The sequence below is a fragment of the Capra hircus genome, chromosome 26, assembly GCF_001704415.2.
Source record: "Capra hircus breed San Clemente chromosome 26, ASM170441v1, whole genome shotgun sequence".
NCBI lineage: Eukaryota > Metazoa > Chordata > Mammalia > Artiodactyla > Bovidae > Capra > Capra hircus.
In genome coordinates, this window is record NC_030833.1 from 2,985,668 (window position 1) to 3,007,128 (window position 21,461).

At 50.8% G+C, this 21,461-nt stretch overlaps 1 protein-coding gene across 1 annotated transcript in view; it reads right to left on the bottom strand.

Moving 5' to 3' along the window:
- Window positions 1-21,461, bottom strand: part of MGMT (O-6-methylguanine-DNA methyltransferase) — a 265,021-nt gene that overhangs the window by 37,627 nt on the left and 205,933 nt on the right. Inside the window, exon 3 of the mRNA XM_018041611.1 lies at window positions 1,807-1,964. Within this exon, the coding sequence (XP_017897100.1) occupies window positions 1,807-1,964 (158 nt within the window). The remainder of the gene's footprint in view (window positions 1-1,806; window positions 1,965-21,461) is intronic.

Consider the following 21,461-nt stretch of genomic DNA (forward strand, 5'->3'; position numbering starts at 1 on the left):
AGCCGGCCAGGCTCGGGCCTGAGCTGGGAAGGGGGGTGGCAGGGTGCATGTGGCCAGTCCCCACTCTCTTCGAGCACTGAGGACAGGACTGCAGGGTTTTACAAGCTCACCCCCTGCTGACACCCTCATTATATTATACAGATACTTCCTGCCCTGTTTCATAATGTCTCTGCTCTGAAACATCCTAAATCTTAAACTTGAGCTCACTTATTTGACACATGTAAGGAGAAGGAAAGCGCTTTGGCCAATCCGCTTCTGCTCCTGGTGGCAGAGCAGTGAATGGCAGCAGTGGACAGAAGCGTTCACTGCTCCAGGATTCCCAAGCCTCTGCTCTAGAGACAAGCCCACACGTGAGTTCCTCAAACTGCACGGCAGGACCCCCGCCCTGCACCCGCTGTGCGTGGGGTGCACATGAAGAGCGTCAGGCACACACTCGACCCGGCCCGGCGACGTGCGGGGCTAGTTCCGGTTCCGAGCAGGTGGTGAGTGCCAGGCAGCGGTGGCCAAACTCAGCCACAGCTCCACCTCGGCCCGGGGGGCCCACTCTCGGGACGATGGAAGGCTCTGGACCTGAGCATGGCATGCGGCAAAGGCCTACCCAGCTCTCAGTGGAGTCTTGTTCTGGAGACGTGCCCACTGGAGATAGCCCCACGTGATGCCCAGGCGCTGACGAGTTCATGCTCAGCTTCAGTTCATTGTGGGCAAAGACCTCCAGGGTCTGACCTGGTCACTCCCCTGACCTTGCTGGTCAACTCAGGTATTAGCTCAACTTGCCCGAGCTTCTCTACCTGCTGTCCCTGAAAACTCTGTTCCACCTTCAGCTGTGCTGCTATGGCAGCAGTTAGAATACCACTAAACTTATTTAGCAAATTCCACTTTGAAATTCAAGACTGCTCTAAATTCACCTCATCTAAAATCTCATGGTAATTTTTTTTCTTAAGTGTATAGGTATGTATGCATCTATACACATGTATCTCTATGTAACTGTTGCTGTTGTTCAGGCGCTCAGTCGTGTCTAACTCTGCGACCCCATGGACTGTAGCCAGGCTCCTCTGGCCTCCACCATCTCCTGGAGCTTGCTCAAATTGTTTTCACTTGACTTGCTGATATAATTCACTTATATTAAAATGACTGTGAAGAAAATCACTATGTAAAATAAACCTCCGCTATGTGTATAGGATGATATTAGTTGTCATAATTAATCTGCAAACAAAAGCTTAAGGAGAACTTGTCTGGGAAAAGTGTTTTACGTCATCAGAGACTTTATGTGCCACTATCATGCTGCACATAGACAGCAAGTTCTCGGCTCATCCCTCAAGCATGCAACATTTAACTGTGCTAAGTTTGAGATGTTAGCCTGAAAACTTTCTCATGAGGACACGCTGCCACCGCCCAGTCCAGGGTGTCAGCAGCCAAGTGCGTGGGGAGGCCGGTTGTCCACACGTGGGTCTTGGCACTGCTGGCAAGCAGATAGTGTACGTTAACAGTAAGCTTACTAAAAAATTCACTGCCATTCAGACATGTTCCTATTTAAAACTCTCAGCCAGTGAGAGTCGGGAGTCAATCTGCATGGATCATTTTTATTGCCTTTGCCAAGAATTATGTGACCAAGTGCCAAGACGAACACGAGCACGTGGAGCGGGTGGAGAGCGGGCGCTCCCGGCTGTTCTGTGTGGCACACGCCACCTCTGTTCATTCGGGGGAAACACGCGGCAGGCGTGGTCAGCAGCCCGAGCCGGGAAGGGGCTGACAGTGCTCAGGTCGGGGTCCCTGAGCCAGAGGCCGCCTGGCGGCTGCGGTACCAACCTTTCTGGAAGATGGGATGGTGCAGCGCGGGCACAGGGAGCCCCTCGAGGACCGCGGGCTCGCGGAAATAGGCGTCCAGCCAGGCCGCGCACTGCAGCAGGGGCTGCACTGCCCCGGGACCTCCGAGCTGCTCAGCAGGAGCGGTGGCCTCCGCGGGTCTGCAAGATAAAGAACAGGAGAGACTCAACCTCCAGGCCCTCCCTCCACCTGCTGCCCCTAAACGGGTAGAGAGGGGACTGTGGAAGGAAGGCGGCAGGGTCACTGTGCCCGGGCCTTCACCTCTGCTTGGAGGGACAGTTTCTGGAAGGATGTCCTGGGGCCGGTGCTCGCCTGCGGGGCTGAGTGTCTGCAGTCCTGCCGCAGGGCGGGGGTGTGAGAACAAGAGTGACGAGCTCAGACGCAGCTCCAGTGGGCATGAGCCAGCCCCTTCCCAGACCACCCCCCCGCCCCCACTTCCTCTGCAGTCACTGAGCATTCGCCGTAAGAAAAATGTTCTCCAGAAATACAGTCAGAGTAGCTAAGCCCACCCCCTCGCCCCTCCCACCACATGTCCACCACACACCCCACGGCTCCACGTGCTCTACAGCTCGCAGGGGGCTTCAGGGGCACACCATTCTGAGTCTGCGCTGTGCCTCACGCTCCGGGGCGTCTGTTTGGTGTGCCGGCCACTCTGTGAGGCTGGTTTAGCTACAGGGCTATGATTTTCCTGCCTGAGACTCCTCTTTCTTTTCCAGCCCTTCTTGTTCATTCCCTGTGGTCACTGCCCTTCCTCCCTCTCACTTCTGTAAGTTTAAGCCAGCACACCTCAGCCTCGCTTCAGAGGGCCTGGCTGCCTCTTCTCCTCACGGGCTCACCCTTCTGTCTGGGGGACCCCATGGCTCCCCTCATGGACCTGACTTCTCCCCTTCAGCAGAGGGCGACTTTTAAGGGACATGCTTTGCTGGGCTGAGAAAACGTCTGTCTGCAGAGGGTCACTTCTGCTGCTTCCGAGCCCCAGATTTTTATGAGGGATCCAGCTTTTCTGAACTTCAGAGGATGGCACACCCACAGAAGCACCAGCACCCAGCTGATTTCAGACGTCGCTCCTTCCTGAACCCCACAGGCCTCTCATCCCTGACCCAGGGGCAGGTGTGTGCGCCTCAATCTCCAGGTGTCTTCCTTTAAGGCACACCCGCCCACTGGTGAGGGTGTGACTGAAGTGGAGAGGCCTCACCCACTCGGCAGTGCAGCCCAGCACAGATGGGAGACATGAGGCTGAGGGGCTGAAGCGCTGGAGCATGGGCCTGACTTCACCGGTGTAAGGGGACACGCCGGTGTGTGCGGGGCCCAGCCCTCCACTTGAGCCGTGGGGAGCAGCTGAAGACCTCTAAGCTGGCTCTTGTGAGCTACCCTGGCTGGAGCCTGAGTCTCCAAGTCAGGGTGTGTGGTGGGTCTGAGAGTCCCAGGCGGGATGCACAGGGGAACGAGAGGCAGGTTAGGAAAGGCTTTCTGAGTGCATGAAAGTGAAGAGCATTATGGAAGGAGTCAGCGAATGAAGGGAAACAAGCCTTTCAAGGTGAGCAGGGGGAGGGACCCCTGAGACCCTGGCCCACAGAGCCAGCCCGCCAGGCAGTTCTACGGCCACGTGGCTGGGCCCAGCCTTCTCCAGGATGCCGGCCCCCAGTATTGCCAGGAGAGGAAGCCCCGGAGAGCGCCAGCGGCTGGCCCTGGGCTGACAGGGCCCGCTCCACAGGCAGAAAGTGGCTTCTGTGAAACAGGGGGCAGGACGGCATCTGGGGGGTCTCCTGTGGACGGAGACTCTAGCTTCTCTGCCCTGATGTCTCTCCCCACCAGGACGTCTGCCCATGGAGAGGCGGGAACTTCTGCCCCCTGCTTGGCATAAACATTCCTCCACATAACCGAGAAATTCCCAGTGACCCTCCTGCTGTGCTCCCTACTTACGGAGTAAGCAGGACGCTGACTCTAGGGAAGAAAGTGGAGAAAGGCCACGGGCTCTGCAACCCTGCTCAGGGGGCCAGGGGGGAGGAGATGGGGTGCGCTGAGCTTGCTCAGACAAGGCACAGCACACGTAACCTGGTAAGCACGCACGTGGGCAGCACCATGCACGTGGGGGCACGCGCCCAAGTCTGACCCTGCTCACACCCCTGCCCCAACCCACATGAGAAGCAGGAGAGGGCCCCCGACAGCCCTGGCCCGCACCCCCTGCAGCGGCAGGTGGGGTGAGGTGCTGGTGGGGGAGGGTAGCAAATGTGGGTGCCTGCGTGGTCTCCGGGGCTTGAGGGGTCTTCCTGACCATCATACCCTGCAAATGGGGCTCCCTGAAGGGAGGGTACACTGTCCAGGAGACAGGTAGCTTAAGTTGAGAGTCAGGGGCTCTGCATCCACCTTGGGGAGTCACAACTCTTGTCAGATGCCCTGGTTTACTGGGGGGCATCTTACAAAGGCTATGGAGCTGCGGGCATCCCAGGGCACTGCCCAGGTTGGGGGCCGCTTCCCCTGCGTTGCTAAGGGAACTGAAATGTGATCTGAGTTTCCTAGCATTTCCCACTCTTAAAAGGATATTTGGAGAATTTTTATAGTAGTAAAATTCATCTTAAATTGATTTTTTATGCTTGTGCTAAAGATCTCAACCTCTGATTTACTCTGTAGTTCTCCTTTCTAACTCTTTCTCTATTGGCATTAGATGACTATTCATGGGTGAAACGTAATTAAACAGCTTTGATTCTGAGGCAAGGATTTATGATACTACATTTAAAATGAATGGCATTAAACACACACATAAAATCAGATTTTTAAAGCCATGACACAAATTTCCATTTCTACAATAAAATGAAATTTATTCTCTGCCCTGCCCTCTCCTCCAACCTCGCTCCGCTCGTCCCTGAAAGAGCTTTGGTGTGACAGGATCACAGCATCTCTAACGGCTGCTCTTATTATGGAGGAGTTTCTCCAGGCTTCCTACTGAAGAGCCTGAAACCCCAGTCATTATGGGCTCCGTGGCCTGCGCTCATTTAAATCTCACACCCACATCTCCCTGGGAGCCTAGCAGCTCACCTACCACTAAGCGCACAGGCCTGTGGCCAGTGCCTCTGGGAAGCACCACTGCAAGGGAGTCCAGCCCCCAGGAGGGCCGCTGCAGGCCAGCACTGAGGATGGAAGCGAGACAAGGCCGCCTCGCGGCGCGGGGGCCAGGCAGAGGCCGACCTCAGAGCTGGTCCTCCCAGAGCCGCCCAGGACGCCAACAGTAAGAGTGATCCTGAGGCCAGCATCAGGCTGACCTCAGAGCCGACCCTCCCAAAACACCTAGGACGCCACCAGTAAGAGTGATCCTGAGGCCAGTGTCACTGGGGTCCTTATACTTGTTTTTACTTGGCACAAGAGGGCTGGTAGTGGTTGGAAAATCAATTTGGCTTTGTTGAGCTTTCCGACATAACAGAGAGCATAGGTACCTTCATACAGCAAACAAAGTCACGGATGTTTTGGTGTAAGGGTTTCTTCAAGAAATATGCAATGCTGGCAACCCCAGGGACCCTGTAAGAAAATAAAAAGGACAACAGAGTGCCGCCTTGAGGGGAGCTGCTGGGACCTGGGTGTGTCAGAGAGCCCTGTAGGAAGCTCTCCTGGAGCCATGACCCCCGAGAAGCAGCCTGACCGATTCCCGTGGGCCTGGATAAAGAACGTTCTGGTGTTGAACTGCATTTCAGATTTGTTTGGACATGAACCTGTCCATCATTCCAAATCAGACACAGCAGAGCAGGTGACATGCTCCAGAGCAAATGTCTGAAGTGTTTTCAATAAAGTAGGCAGGGGCTCTCGCCAAGACTTACCCAGAGAACCCACAAGCTCACAGCACTGACACGGGAGCACGGGGGGCAGTGGGAAGGCTGTTGGTCCCCCCTGTGTGAGGCCTCCAGGCCCCGGCCCCGGGAGGAGAGGAGGAAGAGTGGCAGCCTGGCCGCAGGGGGCGGAGCAGGGGGAGCAGACGGGCCCAGGACACAGGCCCCACACGGGTGGCCCTGCCTGGCTCCAGGAGCCCTCCGGGGGCAGGTGAGGTGCTGTGCACCAGGCTGGCTGAAGCCACCAGGAAGTGCTGCTCGAGGTCTCACCCTCCCCACCCCTACCGCGGGGACGACTGCATGCGGCCGGCCGCCCAGCGAACCAGAGGGACGCCCCCAGCTCTGCCTTCTCCCACCTGCCCCACAGAACAGCTGGGCTCGACATGCCCACCCGGTGGGCAGGAACTTTGGGTGTATGGATTCTGGGGCGCCTCAAGGCTTCACTTTCAAGGAAAAGAAGGGGGTGGCAGAAGATGAGATGTTTAGATGGCATTGCTGACTCAGTGGACATGAATTTGAGCAAACTCTGGGAGACAGTGAAGGACAGAGGAACCTGGTGGGCTATACAGTCCATGGGGTTGCAGAGAGTCGGACACAAATTAATCACTGACTTCAAGTCAACAACAAGGCTTCAATGACTGGCAGCAAAGAATCACTAAATCCTCCCGTCTAAATGATTTCTACCCCCATAGACATTTCCATGTCGTGTACTTGGGCTTGCACCCCTTCTGACATGAGCAAGCAGGCTGCAAGTCCCGCGTCCCCCCTCTGGTCGGCCCTGTGCATCCTGCCCGCGGGTGACCGTGCCACCGCCATGCCCCCGGCCTCCCTGGGACCCGGTGCCTCTTCCCCATCTCTTGCTTCACAGGGTGAAACTGAGCCTTATGGTTTTGGGAATGTTAACTGGTGATGCCAGAGGATCACCTAAAGAAGAACTCCAAAGACTTGTGTTCCTGAGTCCACCTGGGTCTGGAGCAGTGACGGGGAGGTGTCCTTCAGCGAGGCTGGGCGATTAGCCTGCAAAGACGTACACAGACACAAGTCAGATCTGATGTGAAGACACGCCCAGAGCCCTGACTGCACACAGTGGCTCAGCGCCCCTCAGGATGAGGAGCCTTACCTTCTCTGGCCCCCAGGACTCCCGGGGAGTGCGCCAGACCCCCCAGGCTCAGGTAGGGACACACGCACAGCAAACACTTAAAGCTTCCATCGAGGTGACTTGAGAAACATCATGTGGAGATGGGAAGCGCACAGCTCCGCCCAAGTCAGCGGTGTCTGGCAGCCGCTTGCGCTTGTGTCTGACGGGTCTGTCCTGCGTTTGATTAGGCCTTCTTGTGAAGCTCAGGTGCTTCTCTCCCAGTGGTAGCACTGAAGGCAGACAAGTCACGCTGCCTGCTTTCAGTGGAGATCCTTTAGTTTTTTCTAAATGAGAAGCTGAACGAAACCTTTAAACTCTTTATTCCAACCAAATTTAGTGGTTTGATTTCATTCAAGCATTTACTGAGGACCCGCTAAATACAGGGCTCATTGGCAAGAGTATCAACTTAGGGACTGCCATCCACCTGGGCAGGCAGGGAAGCTGAAGGTCCAACACGGAGGGATTCACACCCTCCCTGATGGCTGTCCTGGAGGAACCTGTCCTGCCCCAATTGGGACTTCCCTGTGTCACCCGATGAACAAACTAGGAAAGCGATGGCTTCGTGACACTGCCTGGCGGCCATCAGCTGTTTGGGCAAGAACCCCACATGGGTGTGACAGAATCTGTGCAATTATTTGAACATTCCAGAGTTGTATTAGGACACAGAGTAGAAAAAGGAAACTGTTGCTACAGCGGTAAGAAACACAGGTCTCAAACAACGCAACTGAGTCAGTGGAGGCACACAGGAGGTGCACTGGGCGGGGCAGGGGGTCCCCTACAGACACAACCAGGGCCTCCCTGCTGCTTATCCGGTGATGTTCTAAATGATTCATGTGTCACCTTGCCTCCTTCTCACACGATCCTAAGAGCAACACGTACTCAACTATGAAACACAGGGAAAAGATTAATGAGCGTGCATGAAATACTGGCAACAGGCCTAAGTTTATATATAAAAACGGTGTAGATAACATGCAGATTGTAATTCTATGAGACCAAAGCACCTACTACTTCTAACACGACTTCATGGGCCAACGCCCCCACGTCTGGCTGCAGTACCCATTTCAGTGATGCTCACATGCAGAAGGAAGAGACTGCGTATCAGACAAGCCAGAGGTGGTGTGGAAGGCGGCCCAGGCCTAGTTTCCAGGGACGGCAACAGTAGGGCGAGCCCGAGTTCCGAGCATCAGCTCAGCGAGCCTGAGCTGAAGTTTACTGTGTGGTTCATGAAGACAGGGAAGAATTTCTGCTTCTCACCTTCACGCTTTCTGCCCCACAGTCACACCCCCTGAAACGAACTCCACGTTCAGGATCCCATCACAGGCCACCAATGGCTCACGGTCAAGTCAGTAAGAGGAGGAGGAAGAGGCTGTCTCAAGTTCAACTGGGCCCCCTTTTACTCGCTTTCTGGGTGGCCACAGGTATATTTTTAACAGGTATCCTAAGCCCCAAAAATCTGGGGCGCAAATTAATGTCAGAACCTAAGCAAGCATTCCTCTGCAGCAATTTGCTGTGGTATTTTTAAAACACCGACCAACAACACAGAGAAAATCTTATGTAAATTTTCAATCCCCTCCATATAATGTACATAAGAACTGTATTTTTAAAAATAAATAATTGCTTCCTTAAAATATATCAATAGTAATACATATTTTAAGAGACAATTTAAACAGTATATTTGGCAGATAAGAATGCCTTAAAAAGTCTATCTACTTTCTCTCCTAAATGTTCAAGTTGTTAAAAAGAAAATTGTATTTTACCAACACTTTAACATATCATTAAAAATCTCTACTATTTGACAGATGAAGATAAAAACACCCCAAAACTATAGATGAATTATCAGGTCCCTGGTGCCTCCAAAACAATCACAGGATGCAGAGCGATCTAGTTAAATTTTACTCGAAAGCTTTTACTACACTTGTGTTTTCTTTTATTTTCCTATCAAGAAGCCCATGAGGGTTAAGCACAATTCATTATGTATGAGGCCCACTTGCGGAGCTCGACTGTTGATTAACAGCAAAGCTTGCTGCATGTACATCTGCAGCATTAGATGCATGCGACATGCTAACTTATTCTTTCACTGAAACTAATTATTTACAAAAATGACTACTTGAGACTACAATTTATTAAATGCATGCATCCAGTCTCAATTTGGCCCCCAAAGACAGCCTGGAATGAAGATCTTATACTTGATGTGACAACTTCTAGAAACACTATTACTAATACTGTAAATGTGGCAAATAGAGAGTTCAGACAGCCTTATGTCTGTGTTGTGTTTGCTTTCACCACTGAAGCAGTGAGCAAAGCAGCTTCCTAAGGTTTCACACACACAGGAGAGGTATATTCCTCTTTCCCTGTTTAATTTAGTTTCTTACAAGTAAGATGCATATATGTTAGCAATGAAAGAGTTTTAAAAAGAAATAATAGCTAACATAAAAAATACTATAAAAATCCTGATCAAATTGCTGCTTAAGTATATTTATAACAATTCTATCAAGAATTTAGTTCATTTGTTGAAAAATATCTGTAAAAACATCAAGGTTTTTAAAGTCATTCCATCAGTCTCAGCAAACTCTTGGTACTCCCTCCAGAGTACTTTTTTCCAAAGGACCTTTGGGGTTAGGCAACGTCACATTATTCAACAATTCTGCTCCCTCCTCCCAGAAAAGAACACAGGAAAAAGCAGGCCATTAACAAGAATTACAAACATCTCATCTTTGGATACAGATGTCAAGTGGGATATCTGGTCAACAGAGAGCATCTTTCAGGTTAACTCTACAAGGCATGGGGCCACCTGCCCTGAGTGGCCTACAGTCTGGTCTCTCTGCTGGGCCAACCCGAATACTCTCCAAAGCTGTTCCTCTGATGCTCTCGAAGACCCTGTGTGGCCATGCTCTGCTGTGCTGAGGGTGTGCGACACCGTGGGCTTAGAGGAGATGTACAGGGCACACTCTTTCCTCCACACGCCAAGACAAGGATATCAGTGCCTGTGTCCCAAAGACACGATTACAGGGTGGGAGGGTGTCACTCGCAGCCAACTGCTCCCCGACATTAAAGCTCTGCATGGGCACCTGAGGAGAAAGAACACACACTCTTCTGGTCTGGACACAGGATTTTAGGGACAGAGACGAACGGAAATGTCAGGCAGAGGGCCTCTATAGCAAACAAGAGTTACGATGAAAGGTAAGCAGCATGAGAATGGTGCACGCAGGGCACGCAGTCGAGAGGGGCAGGTGAGGACTGCTTTTCTACCATGCAGTTCCACGTCCTGACTCTCAGTAACACAGCCAAGGTCAGACACAGTTAAGGCAACTGACTGTGCAAGTCTCAGGTGAGAGACGTTCTCAACGTCACACCTTCAAACACCACGGCACTGTGGACAGGATGGATCCACTGAGGCAGGATCAGCTATATGCAAACAACTCAAGGGAAACCCTGTATACAGCTTCACAGCTGCTATTTACTGAGTGCCTAACACATGCCATGCACAGAATTAGGAACAGTCCTGTGGTTTACTCCTCCCAACAATCCCCGAGGAGGCATTTGTCTGTGTCCTGAAAGAGGAAACTGAGGCCCAGAGGTGATATAGTAACACCGATCAGTGCATCAAGGGATGAAACCAGAATGTGAATTTAAGTTTGTTTGATTCCAGAGACCTTAATCTGAACCATCACCATAAAGCTGAAGTACTCTTGTCCATCTCTTTGAAATGGAAACCAACAGCCCCTCTGAGCCGACGAGCCCTATGCTCACTGGCTCTATTTTGGAGAGCATATGGACTGGACAGCATTTGGATTTTTCTTACTTTTAGGAACTTCTGTCAATTTCTCCCCGCTCCACGGGACTATAACCCTAGGCCCACTGCCCTACCATTCAAAGATCATGGGGATGTGAGTGTTGACTCTAGTTCTGTTATATTCTAGAAGCTTCTGAGAAGAGACACTAGGTGCCCACACTTCAGGGCCTCAGGCTCATACACAGCAGCCACTGGTATCACTGCTCCTCAGCCTCACAGGAAGGCCATGCTCCTATCATCCGCACAGTGTTCCTCCACACAGGCAGGAGGCCCAAGTCTTAGGATTCTCCCAGCCCATCGCCCCCATCCTCATCCCCCAGAAGCAAAACCCAGAGTGCTCAAGGCACTGTCCCAACTGGTCTGGTGCTAATGAGGCAGGTGCGGCCCGGGCTTAGGAGGACAGGCTCCCTACCACGGCAGCTCGGCTGTCTGACTGAAGCCCCCTAACCTCCACAGACCTGCCCCAGTGCCGCTGCCCAGCCCTGGGGCCCTCTCTCAGGCTTTCTCGGAGCTCTGCGTGCCTGCTGAACGGACGCGTGAACAAGACGCCGCGGGGCCAGCACGGTCACTGCAGCACATGTGCTGAGAAACACCTGCCCTTCAGATTCCATTTTTCCAATGAATACTTTGCTGAAAACCATTCCCCTGGTGGCGGGGTGGGGAACCCATAAAGATGTTCTAAACAGGGAAAGCCACATTTCTTGCCTTTTCAGATTGTGCAGCAGACTGCAGATAACAGAGTTTGTTAAAGCCCAGGGAGCGGGCCTCACACCCGATTGTGCTCAGTTTGACAGGACTCCGGTCAAACCTAGATGTGTTTCAGGTTTGAAGATACAAAACTAAACGGGCTTTCCTCCATGGGTCTTCCATTCTGCTCGAGAGAAAGCAATCAATTGAATATTGAAATGAAACAGAAGGACGATGAATTTAAGGAGCAAACATTTGCGCCATGACTGCACGTGAACACGCAAATGCAGATACAGACCCCACCAGTGTTAAGGCTGATCACGCTACACCTTCGTTTCTCCTTTAGAGCTCCCAGCCTCCCAGGAGGAGGAGGGCGTCCCGGGGAGAGAAACCCCTCAACTACCCCCATGACACACAGAGGGCCCAGCAGGGCCTCCTGCAGGCTCCGCCTTCTCACCTGCTGCAGAGAAAACCAGTGGACCGCGAGCAGGAACCAGGAGCACCACACCCCCCCGCAGCTCGGGCTGTGTGCAGGGCCCAGGGGCGTCCCAGAGGCAGAGCTACCACAGGGAAGGGGCGAGCCTGGGCCTGGGCAGCTGCAGCTCCCTGCTGAGCCTCGCCCCTGACACGCGGGCTCCCACCGCAAGCAGTTTCTGATGGGTCCACCTTCGTGAGGGGACGGCTCCCCTCCTCCCGTGATCCGTGAAGGAGCAATGACATCGCTGGGACTATTGGGGCCAAAACACACTGCCCGCCCCAGTGCAGTTTCCAAAACCAGGCTCTCTTCACAGCTGCAGGTCGACTTTGTCATGATGCAGTTCAGCTTTTTTCCATCTTAGCAAGGGAGTATGTCTTAATTTAAATGCTAAAATAATAACGGAATGTTCTGAAGACACTACTCTTTTCTTTCCAAAAGGCATGTATTACACAAGGACTGACCTCCATGGGGTAGAGTCCCATTAACTCGGGTACTGGGCTTATTAATAAATAATCCTGTCACTAAATTACCTGTCTTGTACATTGGTCTGTACAGTACTAAATAAATAATAGATAGTTCCCTATAATCAAACACACTGAAGTTTTTAAAGAAAAGCGTAGCTTCTGTTATAAGATAATAAAGCAGTTTCATCTGGGAACAACTTTCTGCAGCTCCCTTCTCAGGAGGTCGTTCTTTGCTGGCTTATTGTTGCAGCTGGAGCAAGTTAGCTGGTGAGCATAACTGGAAACACTGTATTTAATATCAGACAAGTATATTGACTATACGTTAGTGGCCAAAAAAATCTTAGGCAAGTATTAAATGGACAGTTAATGTAATTGTATTTTAAAACACTGAGGTCATATTTAATTTTGAATTGAAACTCTTAAAATGAGCTTCCTGGCAAGGACACAGAGTAATAAACCAATGTTAACTACAGAAAAAAAAAACACTAAAACTCACATTAAAATAAATCCTTCTTCCAGAATACTTGTATTTGCAAGATAGATTACAAGCAGCAGGAAACATTTGTACTTCTTCAGCAAGTACCATCCCTGGCGCTGGAGATGGGCCTGTCGGCTCAAAGGGGGGTATCATTCTGAATCGGGGGCTCACATGCCATTCCCACTGCCCTTCTGCTGCGAGCTGGCGCCTCTCCCAGCATCTCCTGTCTTTTTCCAGGGTGCTCGGACCAAGGTCAGCAACACCGCGGGGCCTTCCAGTCACAGGCCCACCAGCAACGGACCTGATTATGCTCGAGAGCGGGAAGCCCAGGAAATGAGGCTGGGCAAGGTTTGAGAGGAATGAGCAGAGGCAGGGCGGAGTGTGAGGAGGAAGAACAGGGTAAAAAACATTTTAGCTGCAAAGCCAGCCAATTAAAATTCCCTTTAGGAAGCACCAATTTCTACTCAAAGCAGGTTGGAGAGTCCAACTTTATATGCCTTTTTCCTCCTCTTAAAAATCAACACAGCTCTAGGTGCTGGTCACATTTGCAGGCAGGCGGGTCCGTAGACTGTGCTCTGCGCCTGGACCAGGTCCCCAGGGAGGAGTGAGGGGCGTCACAGGGCTTCTAGTAGAGCCCTGCAGCATTTATTCACAGGAGCCTGTCCTGGCTAGGACAAGGGAAGAAGCCCCTCGGGGCCAAAAGCCCACTCCCTGCAGCCAGCCAACAGCACCTCCACCTCTGAGCACTGAGCCTTGATCTGACTCCTAAACCTTCCTCTCCAAGCTGGAGAAGTGCAGAGGGGAGCCTGCAGGTCCCGGACGGCATGTCCCTTCTCTGTTGCCCTGCTCAGGACCACCCCGTCCCCGAGGCCAGGCTGGGGCCTGGGCCATGCCGCTCTGCCCACAGGAGCCCTCACTGGTCCAGAGTCGCTTCTCTTCTCTGGTTCAAGTCTTCGGCCCTCGTGGCACATCCCTCTTTCACTGCTCACCGCTCTCCTGACAATGCTGCCCCCAGAGGCCCAAAGGCTATCCCAGTGCCTGAGCCTGACTGCAATTCTCTTTAGCTTCTATCTGTCTAACTCACTCAGTACTGTCTGACTCTTTGTGACCCCATGGACTGCAGTACACCAGCCTTGCCTGTCCATCACCAACTCCCAGGGCTTGCTCAAATTCATGTCCATTGAGTTGGTGATGCCATCCAACCATCTCATCCTCTGTCATCCCCTTCTCCTCCTGCCTTCAATCTTTCCCAGCATTTCCAATGAGTCAGTTCTTCGCCTCAGGTGTCCAAAGTATTGGAGCTTCAGCATCAGCCTTTCCAATGAATATTCAGGACTGATTTCCTTCAGGATTGACTGGTTTGATCTCCTTGCTGTCCAAGGGACTCTCAAAGAGTCTTCTCCAACACCACAGTTCAAAAGCATCAATTCTTCCATGCTTAGCTTTCTTTATGGTCCAGCTCTCACATCAGTCTGTGACTAGTGGAAAAATCATAGCTTTGACTAGATGGACCTTTGTTGGCAAAGTAATGTCTCTGCTTTTTAATATGCTGTCTAGGTTGGTCATGGGCTTTCTTCCAAGGAGCAAGCGTCTTTTTTTAATTCATGGCTGCAGTCACCATCTGCAGTGATTTTGGAGCCCAAGAAAATAAAGTCTGTCACTGTCTCCATTGTTTCCCCATCTATCTCCCACGCAGTGATGGGACTGGATGCCACGATCATCATTTTTTGAATGCTGAATTTTAAGCCAGCTTTTTCACTCTCCTCTTTCACCATCATCAAGAGGCTTTTTAGTTCCTCTTCGTTTTCTGGCATAAGGGTGGTGTCATGTACCTATCTGAGGTTATTGATATTTCTCCTGGCAATGCCAGCTTGTGCTTCATTCAGCCAAGCATTTCACATGATGTACTCCACACAGAAGTTAAATAAACAGGGTGACAATATACAGCCTTGATGTACTCTTTTCCCAATCTGGAATCAGTCCGTTGTTCCATGTCCGGTTCTAACTATTGCTTTTTGACCTGCATGTAGCTTTCTCAGGAGGCAGGTCAGGTGGTCTGGTTTCCCCATCTCTTGAAGAATTTTCCAGTTTGTCGTGGTCCACATAGTCAAAGGCTTTGGCATAGTCAATGAAGCAGATGTAGATGTTTTTCTGGAACTCTCTTGCTTTTTCTGTGATCCAATGGATGTTGGCTATTTGATCTCTGGTTCCTCTGGCTTTTTAAAATCCACCTTGAACAGCTGGAAATTCTCAGTTCAAATATTGTTGAAGCCTGGCTTGGAGAATTTTGAGCATTACTTTGCTAGCGTGTGAGACGAGTGCAATTGTGTGCTAGTTTGAGCATTCTTTGGTGTTGCCTTTCTTTTGGGTTGGAATGAAAACTGACTTTTTCCAGCCCTGCAGTCACTGCTGAGTTTTCCCAGTTTGCTGGCATACTGAGCGCAGCACTTTCACAGCATCATCTTTTAGGATTTCAAATAGCTGAGCTGGAATTTCATCACTTCCACTAGCTTTTGCTTGTAGTTATGCTTCCTAAGGCCCCCTTGACTTCGCATTCCAGGATGTCTGGCTCTAGGTGAATGATCACACACCACTGTGGTTATCTGGGTCATTAAGATCTTTTTTGTAGTTTGTATCCATCTGTCTAAGGCTGGAGTAATTTTCGGACCCTTTGAAAAGGATTCAGAGATGCTCAAGGAAACTACAGACAAAGAAATGGTAACTTAAAAAAGGGAAGTCTTATTATGTGAAAATAACCGTCATCAGATACTACAGAAGGATTTTACCTTTATAAATAATGGATGTTTATTCTTAAGAGATTTTAATTGCAGTGAAAGCATAAATGTAAACATCTCACAGAACTCACAGATCCCTGGAAGTGGAAACTCCCCTTGAGCATCGAGCTCAAGACCAGCCCAGGCTGCTCTGTCTGCCTCTTTCCTCTCTCTCCTCCCAAGTCTGCGAGGAGACCATCAGAGAGGGGCGGGTACGGAAATCCTCTAGCAGGAACGAGGATGCTACAAGGAGCTTCAGTTGTCACGGGCCTGTGAATGCTGACTTGTGATTACCTATATTTATTTTTGTGTAGTGAAGAGTGGGTGAAACTTAGTCTTGCCCACTTTGCCAGAGCTGGTTCACTCCAGGAAACTAATTTCGGTGTTTATCAGGGTGCAGCATCACTGCCACAGTGGGAACCACAGACAGCAACAGGAAGTCTGGGACCACCTGGGCCGCCCTGATTGCTGGCCAAGGCTCTAAGTGGACTCTCCCAGCCGCCGTGTGGCCAGGTGAGGGCCTGCAGATGACATCCAGCTGCCGCCTCTGGCTTCTGCTCGGGACAGCCACTGAAGGGCTGGCAGCCCCTCCCTCAACTTGCCATGTCACATGCCACCTTCCGCCTGAGCCAGTAATGCCTTCTGATCTCCCTGCTGTTGAGATTGTTGGATGGCATCACTGACGCAACGGACATGAGTTTGAGCAAACTCTGGGAGATGGTGAGGGACAGGGAAGCCTGGCGTGCTGCAGTCCACAGGGTCGCAAAGAATCAGACACGACTGAGTGACTGAGCAACAGCAACAACTGCTCTAACAGCGGCACAGAAGCGCTCGCAGCGAGCAGGCTGGAAACCCCAGGACACGTGCTCTGGCCTCCTTTCCCCGCTGTTACCACTACTGAGTGCCCACGCCTCCTGGACGCGGCCACGACCTACGAACTGGCCTCCCCCCTCTCTGCTCCGATCCAGAGAGCCCACCAAAGCCAGACACGCTCCCCAAACCTTCCCCTGCTGGGCCCACACCACCATCTTGCTCATAGCGTCTCGCACCCCCTCTTCACAAACAGAATCAAGTCTGAACTCCAAATCTGGGGCTAGTCAGAGACGTCACAGCCTGGCCGTGACTCAGGCCCTCCCCTGGGGGTGCTGAGCTCCAGCCAACCCGGCTGCTGCCCTTCCCCATCCAGTCTCTGTGCCTGGAGCTGACAATGGTCCAGGAACAGCTCCTGCTGGCTGGGGCCACTCGGGCTCACTGGCGTGCATGGGCCTCTCTCAGAAAACTAAGAGCAGTCGGAGTGCTGAACCTCCATCTCTGTGCACTTGGGGCCTCACTTCTCCAGCTCTCAGGCTATGTGAACTGGTCAGATTGGCTTCCACAAACACACCCACACATCCGGACATCTCTGGGTCACTCACAGCAACTGATGCTCCGGTGCCTTTTGTGAAATGCCTGCAGCACTGGGTGGAGTGCTAATGGGAAAGCCTCTGATAGTGTGGACCACAGCAAACTGGGGAAAAGTCTTCAAGAGAGGAATGCCAGACCACCTCACCTGCCTCCTGAAAACCTGTGTGCAGGTCGAGAAGCAACAGTTAGAACCAGACACGGAACAATGGACTGGTTCAAAATTGGGAAAGGAGTACGTCAAGGCTGTATACTGTCACCCTGCTTATTTAACTTCTGTGCAGAGTACATCACGTGAAATGCTTGGGTGGATGAAGCACAAGCTGGAATCAAGATTGCAGGGAGAAATATCAACAACCTCAGATATGCAGATGATACCACTTTAATGGCAGAAAGCGAAGAGGAACTAAAGAGTGTCTTGATGAGCGCGAAAGAGCAGAGTGAAAAGGCTGGCTTAAAACTCAATATAAAAAAACGAAGATCATGGCATCCGATCCCATTACTTCATGGCAAATGGAAAAAACAGTGGAAACAGTGACAGATTTTATTTTCTTGGGCTGTAAAATCACGGCAGATGACACTGCAGCCATGAAATTAAAAGACGCTTGCTCCTTGGAAGAAAAGCCATGATAAACCTAGACAGCTTATTAAAAAGCAGAGACATCACTCCACTGACAAAGGGTTTTTCCAGTAGTCATGTATGGATGTGAGAGTTGGACCATAAAGGAGGCTGAGCACCAAAGAAATCTTTTCAAACTGTGGTGCTGGAGAAGACTTCTGAAAGTCTCCTGGATAGCAAGGAGATCAAACCAGTCAATCATAAAGGAAATCAACCCTGACTCTTCATTGGAAGGACTGATGCTGAAGCTCCAATACTTTGGCCACCTGATGCAAAGAAGTGACTCACTGGAAGAGACCCTGATACTGGGTAAGACTGAAGGCAGGAGGAGAAGGTTGGATGGCATCATCGACTCAAAGGACATGAATTTGAGCAAACTCAGGGAGATGGTGAAGGACAGGCACAGCTGGAGTGCTGCAGTTCATGAGGTCACAGAAGGTTAGCCATGACTTAGTGACTGAACAATAACAAAAGGGAAAATTTCTAGAAGAGGGCAAGTTGTGGCAAAGATTTCACTGAATGTCCTGAAAAATGATTTCAGAATTTACATTCAGGGTAACTATAACTACATTTTTGATATATTCTATTGCCTTATTGTGGAGAAGGCAATGGCACCCCACTCTAGTACTCTTGCCTGGAAAATCCCATGGATGGAGGAGTCTGGTGGGCTGCAGTCCATGGGGTCACTAAGAGTCAGACAAGACTAAGCGACTTCACTTTCACTTTTCACTTTCATGCACTGGAGAAGGAAATGGCAACCACTCCAGTGTTCTTGCCTGGAGAGTCCCAGGGACGGGGGAGCCTGGCGGGCTGCCGTCTATGGGGTCGTGCAGAGTCAGAGACAACTGAAGCGACTTAGCAGGACTGCCTTACTGAATTCCTGCTAAGATTTTTTCGTGTTTTTCAAGAACTTTATCATGCATTCTCAAGGCATGATAATTAAACTTAAGCTAGTTAAAACACATGCAAATACATAATATAAACCTGCAATATTTTAAAATCTTTCTACATCATGTCTTTGTTTTGATAAAAACTTGAAACGTCTAAGAAATGGTTTTCTGAACCAGATCTAAGGCACACAAGGAGAACTGCATGTGAACAGCTTTTGATTCCACCCAGAGCCCAGAGTTCAATAGACTTCCACGGACCTCAGAGCTTTCTGGACGCACTGACTGCTGTCAGAGGCTCAGGTTTAGTAGCCCTACTTCTATACTCTGTGTGAGCAACCAAGTGCTATGCTGATTCCTCTTTCCCATGGCTCCTCCTCATCGCCCCCCTCCTGGGCATAGCTGGTCCAGCACACGCGTCACCGGAGGCCTGTGGTTTGAAGTCATGCCTACAGGATGGGCATACTGAGTGCACCCATCAGCTCTTGCTGGGCCGACCACAGCGTGGCCAGGGTGCAGCCTGGAGCCTTCTCAGCTCGTCCCAGAGAAATGGCCCTCTGCCTCAGGGCACACGGTCTTCAAAAAAGCTGGTATAACTACCCAGGAAAACAGACCAAGAGAGTACAGAAAAGGGCATGCATGCCTGTGTGAATCCACAGACCTGCTCTACCAGGCTGCTTCCCTCTTTAAACATTGTAAAGACATAAACGCATCAGAACTGAAAGCCAGCCCGGCTCTCCAGAAGCTGCCCTCGTTGGCCCCCACGCCCCCGCCAGCCAGTCTGCTCAGTCGCTCGCTTGTGCCCAGCTCTTTGTGACCTGTGTCCCCTCACTCTTGATTTATTAAGGTCAGACATCTTCCTGCCAATTAGTACACACGGAATCAAGAAAAGTACTTGAAGAAAATGTACTCTAATTTCCAAGAATCAAATCAGGAACCCCAGTACCAGTTGGGTCTGGAGCTGAACTCCTAGGCTTGGAAAAACTGCAAACTATCTGGCCTGCCACTTTCATTTTAGTATTTAAAGGAAAAAAGTGAAATGAAATACATACACCAGAAACTTGTTACTCTGTGGAACATATTAAGAAACAAAGGATCAAAAACAAACAGATGTTTTTTCTTAAACAAAACAACCCTGCCCCCAACAAAACTATGTAACACATATGGGTACATTCTCGGGCAGCAGGGAGGTGAGGGATGGGCTTAAGTTCTGATGTGTGAGAGCACTCCACGTCCAAGGCAACGGTTCTCTCCCTCAGTGAGCTCACGGGCAAGTCTCACCACCTTCAGTGCAGGAATACATGCAAAGCACCCACTGTCTGCGGCTCACTGTGCCAGGCAAAAGGGAGACGTCAAGTACCTACTGTCTGTGGCTCACTGTGCCAGGTAAAAAGGGGGCGGCAAGATGAGTAAAACACAGCCCACGACGCAGTCTACCAGCCCAGGAGGGAGAGGAGGGAGCTGCCTGCCTCGGACAGGTCCACATTCAGTCACCTTTCCTTCTCAGGAGGCAGGTCCTCAGAGAATGCCCCTGGCTCCGCCCAGATCCGGGCATACAAGAGACCCCAACATCCACCTGAAGCAGCTTCCTCACTTCTCCCTGAGTCCCAGGTCATCACACCCTTCAAACCCACTCCTGGGGTTTCCTGGCAGGTCACGGGCTCAGGGCGCCTCACCTGACTCAGCAGGGAGAACATGCCGCCTGGGATGAGGCCTGTCACCCTCCTTACCACCTGGAGTCCCCGTTCAGGCCCACCACCGCAGCGCCTGAGTAGGCGATTTCCAGTTAAAGATTCTTGGGTTTGCTTCTCTCCTGACTCAATATACTAAGGCAGCATAAAATACTTCTACGTTTAAAAGAACACGCTTGGCCCCCTTCCCCAGCAGACAGCAGTGCCTCCTGACGCAGGTCTGTTTTTACTGCCTCAGACATTAAGTCTGAAGAGCCACTGATCTCAGAGACTTAAATAAACTTCTGAAGCCAAAGGAGTAATTTTCTTTATAATTGACATTAAAAAGTGGCATGAACTAGGATGACGGATGGTTGTTGGGCACATCTGCCACTGTGCATTGTCTGAAACTTAAGAATAACCAAGAGTGAGGGGGAAGAAAAGGTTCACTGGCCAACTTGAAAAACTAGGGAACAATTAAACAGTGTATTTCGTAAGTAAGCCTAGAATCAGAAACACTTCTTATTCAATAATTTAGAAACACAGATCTGCACATGCAGACAGCTCGTCACAAAAGCAGGGGACATTTCGCTTCCTGTGAGGCGCACCTGCTCGTCTCAAAAGCTGACCATCAGTTGTTTCATCAGACTTAGTGTAATGAGTAGGCACCATCTACGCGACTATCTCGGAATGAGCTCGAAGCACAGTCAGGAATGCAAAGTTCAACTGCTCTGAAAACACCAAGCATCAGCCCATTCACTCCCTGCGCAAGCTGCTTTGAAACCCTATTTTGAGCCTCTGGTCATGGAAAGCACACCTAGCTGCATGTGGAGAAAGCCAGGGAGAGGAGCCGGCCTAGGAAGATGGCTCCCGCTGCCAAGGCCCCGGTGGCTGTCAGCAGGAGGTGGGAGGGGAGTGGGGCAAGCAGGCCTTGGGGAACGAGCGTGGTCCTCATCCTAAGAGCACGGGAAGATGTCAAAAAGTGTTAGACTAGGAGCGAGAGGGTAGGACGGGCCCTGCCAGCAGCTCTCCTGGGCTGCTGGGACCCGGCAAGGCTATCCACGATCCGTCAGGAAACTTCTAACAAGATTCTGTATTTGATCTTCAGTAACTCAGCAGTCTCCTGAAGCTATTATACATTCCTATTAAATATTCTTGTTAATCATTACAATATATAAATTTGATACACATGGCACATTTGAAAATCAGCAAAGTGAACCGTTTATCTGGCTTTCAATCAATCAGCTGCATCCAATTTAGCTGCCCAATGACACTGGCAAAATCTCACAGATTGATCAGGAAATCTTCATGTGACATCGCTCTTTTAGATTTACCAGGACAGGCACACTAAAGCTTTCCCATGGATAATTTCATCAGTGACTCAGGCCTGCCACAGAACTCTAGCTTCATAGCCACAACGCAAATCCCTC